The sequence below is a fragment of the Trachemys scripta genome, chromosome 6 (assembly GCF_013100865.1).
Source record: "Trachemys scripta elegans isolate TJP31775 chromosome 6, CAS_Tse_1.0, whole genome shotgun sequence".
Lineage (NCBI taxonomy): Eukaryota > Metazoa > Chordata > Testudines > Emydidae > Trachemys > Trachemys scripta.
In genome coordinates this window covers 94330924-94339902 of record NC_048303.1, presented here as the reverse complement: position 1 = coordinate 94339902, position 8979 = coordinate 94330924, and the positions used below count along the sequence as shown (strand labels likewise).

The window sequence follows — 8979 nt, the reverse complement described above, 5'->3', positions numbered from 1 at the left end:
CCTCCGGACCCTGCGCCGGCGGAGCCCGGGAGGGGAAGTGCCCGCCGGCGGCTGGGGTCCGGAGGCAAGGGGGCTGCCCGAAGCCGGTAGCGCTCGGGCAGCTCGGCTCTTAAACAGAGCCGAAGAGTCAGGGGAGGAGCAGAGCCGCCATTTTCCCGGACATGTTCAGCTTTTTGGCAATTCCCCCCCGGATGGGAGTTTGAGTGCCGAAAAGCCGGACATGTCCGGGGAAAAAGAGGACGTATGGTAACCCTAAGTTCACTGGTGTGTCTTTCTTAAAAGATCAGCAAACATGTATTTCTTGAATGGTTCTTATTCCCAAACTGGGTCTCTTTTACAGCCTGCTTCCATTATAGGTTTTCCCTTCTAATAAGAGACTGGTATGGTAGATCTCAAATCAATGAAGGCTACACTCAAAAAGACCTCAAGACCAGGTCTTAGGCGAAACTTCTACCCTGTGCCCCCCCCCCCCCCCCGCCAACCCCCCCCCCCCCCGCCACCGCCCCCCCCCCCCCCCCCCCGTGGCAGCTAACCCCGCCCGGGGAGCCCGCCTTAGCTCAGCCTCCTCCGCTGAGCACACCGTCACCGCTCTAATTCTCCTCCCCTCCCAGGCTTGCGGCGCCGATTGGAGGAGACTTAGAGCAGGGGCTGTGTGCTCAGCAGAGGAGGCAGAGTGGAGGTGATCTGGGGCGGGGAGCGGTTCCCCTGTGTGCCCTCTCCCCCCCGCTCACCTCCACTCCACCTCCTTGCCTGAGCGGGCTTTTAGGCGCCCCCAACCACTAGGCGCCCTAGGCACCCGCCTAGTTTGCCTAAATGGTTGCACCGGCCCTGCTCAAGACTTCTGGAATATGCTGCTCAAACAGTTTCACTTTTGTTTCTACTGCCTGTCCCTCCCTTCTCACATTTATCTCCAGACTACTTCTCCTTGTCCAGATCTATTCCGCCCCCAACAATCTTCTATTCATTGAACTTTTTGAACCTTTGCACTTTTAGAGAGAGGTAAGGGATTGACTCTGTGTACACAAATTTGCAGAGGGACAACAGGGTTGAGGTCTGTTATTTCTCACCTCTATTTATTTAAAAATATGTTTGCTGTTATCTCTGGAGACACAAATCCACAGTTTTAGAACTGCAAAACTAAACATCTCTGATGGTATCTTCTAGACTGAGCACTGAGTCCCACTGTGTAGATGGAAAGATTAACCCAAGTAATCTATACAGAAGCCCCTGGAACCCCATAAAATTGGGTCCCTAATTCATGAACTATTGGAACTCATTTACAAAACTTTTCTTAAACATTACATGAATATATTGTCTGATCCTATAGAATTAGAATTTATAATTCTTATTCCATGATGAGATATCTTTGAGTTTTAATTAAGATCGGATTTTTTTTGATAAAATTATTTTTGAGGGGAAAAAACCTATGCAAGTAAAAAAAATCTGATTTTTTTTTTTAAATCATTGATTATTATCCACCCTGCTGCAGACACCCTGTTAATATTCCCACTTTGTGCAATCTGAACTCATAAATCTCTCAGGTCCAGAACTAGTATAGCAGAGATGTTGCAAATCAGAATTAAGATGCAGTGGTAAGGCCATTTGGAGAATTTTACACAGAACCTGCTTGTTCTATATCCAGTGATCTTGGGTATCACTTGTCTCATTTTTATCACCACCAGACTCATGCAAAATAGTTCTTCTTCTTTGTGGATTTTAAAGGTTCAGTATTAAGAACTGACAAAAATCAACTGCTTGAAATTTTTCATTGGAATTACTTTAGGGAAATTAATTTGTTAGCCCTAGCAAAGCTACCAAGGTCTATCATAGGTATTTCTAATGCATCCATCACAGTATTTAATGCAGGATATTTAATATCCTGATGCTGCAAAGACTTACGAATGCAAGAAGTCCCACTGAATGCATAAGTCTGGATGAGTATTCTGTTGAAGAGATTGATTAAATGTAGATAAACTTGCAAAATGGAAGGCCATGCATATCTGTTTGCTAATGGTGGCCTACATAGAGCAACTTAGCTACAGTTATGCATCCGAAGAAGTGGGCTGTAGTCCACGAAAGCTTATGCTCTAATAAATTTGTTAGTCTCTAAGGTGCCACAAGTACTCCTGTTCTTCTTTTAGCTACAGTAATACTGTATCAATCAGCACCTCAAATATTGTAGGTGCCAGAAGTGTTTAACGGTTTTTTAAAAACAAACCGTATTGGGATAACTTCAAGGGAAAAGTATGAAAAGTTATTTAACATAAGATTTATTTGCAAATAACTTTACAAGTGAAATTCAGGTGTCCCACTGTTTAATATTGGAAACTTCATTTATTCACAGAGGTCTTGATCTTACAATCTGTGGTATGGAATCAGATTACTGCACTTACATAGAGCTAGGCTCTGCACAGGCACGGCAGTCCACCCAAGTGCAATGACTGCCCAGAGTGGGGCCGGAAATATCAGTTCGTATTTCCTATGTAAGCTGCTCAATATAATAAAGGTGGTGGTGGTGGCGGTGTGTTCAAACAAACAAACAAAAACCCAACAACCCAGCAATACAGTGCTCCTTAAATTCACTTTCTTAGTCATGTCTGGCTAGCAGAAAGTTTTCTTTGGCTAGCAAGGGGCCCTAAACTATCAGTGAATCCAGAATGTAAGCATTTGTTTAAAAAACAAAAACAACAAAATTCCTCTGGTTCCAAAGACTTCCCAAGTATGAATGAATGCAGTGTTCCCTTCTGGGGAATGAGATTGATCCAGTGCCTCTTCTTCAGCTTTTCTTAGCTCAACCATGAAATTAACAAGAATCTTATCAGTTTCAGTACTGATATTTTACAATCCTGTTTGCAACTGTGAAGACCTATTAGTGGCTGCATTTATCTGCATTAAAAAAACTAACACTTATAAAAGTTGTTAAAAATAGGAACTAACCGTATGCATACGTTACACCACAAATGACCGAATAACCTTACTCTGTATACCTCAGTTTTCCTCTTGCCATCCCTCTTCCCTATCCAATATCTCATTTTAAACAGTAAGGTTCTTGGGGGCAGGGCCTCTTCTCTTGTCTGTGAAGTGCTCTGTATACCTATGTAACTATGTAATTAAACAACAGAAGTAATTTAATCTGGAGGATGTAGAAGTAATGGATTTTTAGCTGTTAACAGCACACATAGTCTGCCACAGATCTATGTATAGGCAGTCCTTGGACTTACGACACAATTGGTTCCTGAAAATTGCATCGTAAGTCGGAACTCGGAAATGCAATACACTCCATTGCAGGACAGAGTGTCGTAAAGTCGAAACCAATTATCATAAGTCGAATCAGGGGGTCAATTCAGAAACGTCATAAGTGCCATTTGTCATAAATTGAACGTCAAAGTCAAGGACTGCCTGTATTGTTCTCATTCAGAAATACCACTGGACATAGCGTATAGTCCAAGAGCACAGCTTGCAATGGCAATTCAATTTGTCAGGTTTGCAATTTTGGTAAATAGGATTAACATCCTCAACACAAAAAATTAAATGTTAAACTCTGAAAAGGGCAATGTGTTTTGAGAATAGAATGGAGCAGCTGAAAGAAAGGAGGAGGATCCAATACTTGCATAGTGTTGACTATCTAATAGAACTGAAATTTTCATCTTACTCCCATTCACCTCATTTGAATGGCCAAGAACAGACATATCTGGAATAGGGCACATTGTACTATTCTTGCTTCCTAGCATATACAGGGTAGAGATAGCAAAGTTTTCACAGGGGATAAAAGAAAATAAATACAGCAGTCCCTTTTTCACTGACCCAAGAACCAGGTTCTCTGCTTAACCAGCTGAGAAACATATTATTTGATTTCCCAAAGACCATAAATGCCCAAACATGAAGTCGGAGGTGATTGGGCGGAGGGAGGCAGCATCAGATTTTATATGCCAAATGAAGTTATAATAGATTACTTAACATACACAGCTGTTATCCAATACTAAACTTTCAGATGTTAAGCAAAGATTATATATATTTGTCTACGATTCTTTTTTTAAAGTAACCTTTATTTGCCCCCCTCTCCCGGAGTTCTCAAACTTTTTTCCTAATTCTTAATAGATTATTTTATGGTTCAGCCCTTGGTCAATTTGCAATCATATAACATCCCTGTGGCAACTACAGTTGTTGCATATATGCAACACAGATATTAGGAGAGTGCTTACGTATTTTTAGATATCTTCATTGTGATTTTTCTCTTTCTTTCTTAAAAAAAGGTCAACTATTTCTTCCTCCCATCGGTGCAATTTCTGTCATCTACTAGAAATGCTTCTCTGCCACCTGGTCTGTCTCTTCTTTCTGCTCTGCTTTTCTGGACATTCCACATGGTGATGGCTGCAATACCTGAAGACAGCTCCTGTTTTCTTTTCTATTTCATTTATGTAGTAGCAGCCCATAGTAGAGGCTTGCTATTCCTTATGCCTGCCTGGCTTTACAAACTGAACACCTAGCAGCTCTGAACAAGAAAAACCCAGCACAGTGTGACCAACCACCATCAGGAGGTGTTCCACAGGGAGAACAATTGCTACAGAATATCCCATTGCCAAGTAAATTATACTTCTGGGTGTGGTCCTCATAGCTTTATATGTCTACTTCTTCTTTGTAAGAGTGGGTTACCTTTTGGAACACTTAGAACCACAAGATTCCTAGGACTATGATAGTATTATAGGCTAATACAAGTAGCCTTATCGAGATGAAAAACACAATATAGCCTTCATATAAAAATGGCTTCTCAATACATTTAAAAAAAGACTGACAGCCTCTCCCTGAAATGGCCTGCCAAGTTATTGCTGTGAAAACTGTCTGCACAAGGCATTCTCTCAAGAATTAAGAAGTTTAGAAATGTTCAATCAATTTAAAAAATTTCTCTGAGTATCCCTTTAGAAAGTATCAGAGTTTATAATTTCTTATCTGTACAAGTAGGTCTACAGATTAAAAACTCATTGAAAAACCTTTTTTAAAAACCAAATTCTAACTAACCTGTCTGGTAAGTTAGAAGATTAATATAATTAATTAAGACAAAAAGATTATCCATACACACTTGGGTCTTAAAACTGGGTCAACTCTACTGGGAAGCCTCTGAATTTTACTCAGCTATAATCTTTTACAGGAAGACAAACAGTGACAGTTCTATCAGCATTTTCTTTAAGCCTCATTTTCAAAGGGGCTTAGCATTCAGCAAGGAAGGGCAACATCAGTCACAGGCTGAAACTTGGCATTTAAATGCCCAGCTGATTTTTTATTTTCTATTCTTTACTGTGCTCATCACCACATCATCTGACTGCCTTCCATAGTGCAGTAAGCAATGTGAGTATATATCTGTCACATTTGTTCTCTCCTCCTCTCCCGAAAGAGAGAAGTGTGTGGCGTGTCTTGTTTTGGTAGGGCTTTTTGTGCTGTTCTTGCTTGGGTTTTTTTTATTATTATTATTATTATTTATTTTTTCTTTAAATATAGCTGTTGCTATGTGTTTGTTAGAGAAGACAAGGTCAAAGAAATGGGTCTTACACTTGGAATGGAAACAAGTGAGGTCTGTAATGGCCCTTAGTTCCTGGGGGCGTTTTGTTCCTTGATTTTTGGACAAGTCCTAGAGAAAGTTCTGTCTCCCACCCAGACAAGCTTTATTCTTATCATTGAGTTCCACTGTGCCAGATGTGCGAAGCTGTTGACCATGGGTGGCGAGTATCATAGGCTAGGGGAGGCTGTGCCTCCCCAAGCAGCTGTTGTGGCCCTGGCCGTGCTCTGCCCCCAGACCCTCTCCTGCCATTCCCGGCGTTGTACCCTGACCCAGGCTGGCTGGAGCTGGCCAGCATGCCCAGGTATATTTGTATTGGTACAGTCCAGCCAAGAGGTGATAATTATTATTCATGCCTTCATATACCTAATGGGTGGTGTGTGTTCATTGTGGGGACAATAGTTTGATAGGGGAATGTCCATTTTCAGGTCCTACAAGGGGTTTTGCTTGTGTGACTTTAAACAGTCAAATGCAAAGAAGTTACTTTTAAAAATTGGCTATTTAGTCAACAATATCAACTAAGTACTTTAAGTATTTCAAGAAATATAGTAAGTGGCCAAGATATTGAAGATGAAAAATATTTTAGAGACCACGTGGTAATTTGATTAGAGGCACCAGTCACAGCTCCACAATTACTTTAGAGTTGAGTTCTGCACTTAAATTAGGGATTCAACCTTTTATCTGTTAAAAGTACAGTATATTCTCCCCCAAATTACAGCACTTAATATGGAATTTTCTGGTCATTTTAAAAATCTGTTAGTTAATTTTTCCAAACAAACTTTGTAACATCTAAATAAGGATGTGTTACATATTCCAACTACATTAAAGGCTAGATCCTCCAAATTATTCAGGAAATTGGTCCTTACTCGGGAGTTTAGTTAGATTAAATTTGTGTAAGGGTTAAGGATCATCTCCTGCCCAGAGGCCCTTCCTTCTTCCATTCAGATAAACAGGAGAAGCTTCTGTTCTCCCGGTCTCCAAACACAAAAACAAGGGGATATTCAATGAAACTGAGAAGTGGCAAAGTCAAAACTGATAAAAGAAATACTTTTTCAAACAAAGCTGTTAGACTAGAACTCACTGCCACAGGATATCATTGAGACCAATAATTTCACAAAAAATCAAAGGGGGATTGGACATTTGTATAGATAGCAATATCTCAAGTTTTGACAGTTAATGCTAAAAAGATTATTGGGAGGGATAGAAAACCTCATGTTTGAGGGCTTATCCTACACTTTAATAGGTGGAGGGTGGTTGAGGCATTCATGGGGGCAGATTATCCCACCTCAGTTTTCTGTGGGATTTCATGCACCTTCCTGAAAATTGACAGGACACTGGACTAGATACACTGTAGGTCTGATTCAATATGGCGATTTCTAAGTTCAATGGCAATTTTGTTATTAATTTTAGCAGAACCAAAACTGATGGTGGCTCATTAGCCATGATTCCGTTGGTAAATATACATTCCCTCACAAAATGTGTAAGTTTATAATTAAACTCCACTTCCTTGAGTAAACCAAGCATGTATTATAGGTTTCAATTTCTCTTTTTAAAAGAGATGCTAGCAAGAAGTTTAAGTCACCAGATAACTTTCCTTTGCATAAGCATCCAGACTGGTGTAGTTAATTTCTTCCTCTTTTAAAAAGAAAATTACATGACTGAATTAAAAATGGTATTTTATCTAAGTCTAAAAAGGAGAAAGAGCTGTAGCATATATAAAACCCTCAATTACTTCATACACTTCTTTTAGAAAATACAAGAACTAGTAAAGAGTTAGCATTTTTAAAAATAGAAATAGACCATTCCCTACTTAACAGCAAACTAGATTTAGAATCTAATCAATGCTTAATTTGTGCCAGAGCTGAGCCCGGGCACTTCTAGGCTTGACAGTTCAAAGCCCTGACACTTCTGGGTTTACTATGTCAGTTATGAAAGTAACAAAACTGCTCAGGCCTCCGCACCTCTTTCATTACAAATTAAGCACTGAATCATCTTGATAGCATCTTTTCCTAAACGGAAATTTAAGCAACAGGATATTGTCACATATTTGCAAATGACCAAAAATTCACTAGTTTAAGGGTGACAACTCTAAGCACTTTAAAAGTTATTTGATCCCAATAGATCATACTTCGTATGGAGCTCTGGATCCTTATCTAGGGCTCCAGTCAACAAAGGACAAACTGTGTTTTCAGGCTTTGGAAGAAAATAGTCTTCTGTGCTTTGGCAATTTCAACACACTTTTACCAATCAAACCTTGAGAGTTCACAAATCATTTTCTGACCTTTCATCAGTTACTGTCACAATTGTAATGCATTTTTTTGTAATGATGACTGAAAAAAATCTTGTCTTTTTAGGAGCAAGTCTCAGATTTATACCAAGTATTAAATCACAGAATGCTATCGCAAGTAAGGAAAACTGCTCCCAAGGAGGGTGCTTGTTAGGACACCTCTTCCCACGTGGAGGCACCCCAGTGACAATCAACTTCAACTTTCTAGCTTGACACGCCTTAATTGCAGACTAATTCTCGGTGCATATGTTGCAGATTCTTCAGCAAGCAGAAGAGCATTTTAACCGAGGCTTGTTTCCGTCCTTCCGCAACTGTAATGCATGCAGCACCGAGGTCGCTAAAAAGGGTTGTAAAATGATTCCCCAGAGCACTAGTAATTGCATTTGCTTCTGCCTCTTCCTCTCCCCAGAGCCTCACTAGGGACTAGCTCCGCTCACTTCCTACTTCTCCTCGGCCGCTAGCAAGTGCGCTCTGACAGTGACAGTCCGAGCCACGTCCCTGATAAAAAGGAAGCCCCTCGCCCTGGCGCTCTGCCAGCCCGAGCAGCCTCCCCATCCCACCCCCTCTTCAGCACATCGCAAAGGGGGCCCCAAACCGGACAAATAAAAAGGGAACAAGAAAAACATCGCCCACGTGTCAGAGCCCAGCTCTGTGTCTAGCAGCGAGCACGAACTCCGAGCTCTGAGTGCGGGCCCGTGTAATGCAAGTGCAGGCGGGGTGCAAGGCGGCTGCTGTTTCTGTGTAGGAGGAGCGCGGCGACGGGCCGCTCCCTTACCTGGTTTGGCTGGTTTAGGTGGCGGCTTGGACATCGCGGCGGCTTGGCTTAGCACAGAGCCGGGAAACCTCTTTCGCCGCCTCCCCGCAAACTGCCCTTGGCCGGTCCCTTCTCCTGCCCGGCGGCGGCGCCCCTCCTCTGCAGCGGGCGCGGGGCTCAAGGCGGAGCGGCGGCGGCTGTCCCAGCAGCGAGTCCCCGGGGCTCGATGAGGAAGTGAGAGGAGCCGGAGCAGCAGCGAGCGCGGCCGCTGGGCGCTGCTCCCTCTAGAGGCGGCTGCGGGACCAGGCGCAAAGCGGGGCTGCAGGGGTGAACCCGGGAGCGCGAGGCAACCAATCTCCGCGCGCGTGGCGCCAGGCGGGCGGCTCC

At 42.4% G+C, this 8979-nt stretch overlaps 1 protein-coding gene across 1 annotated transcript in view; it reads right to left on the bottom strand.

The window, feature by feature from the left end:
- OSTF1 (osteoclast stimulating factor 1) overlaps positions 1–8887 on the bottom strand; it is a 26285-nt gene extending 17398 nt beyond the window's left edge. The window contains exon 1 of the mRNA XM_034773200.1: positions 8614–8887. Within this exon, the coding sequence (XP_034629091.1) occupies positions 8614–8647 (34 nt within the window). The 5' untranslated portion in view covers positions 8648–8887. The remainder of the gene's footprint in view (positions 1–8613) is intronic.
- Between the last annotated feature and the right edge of the window lie 92 nt (positions 8888–8979).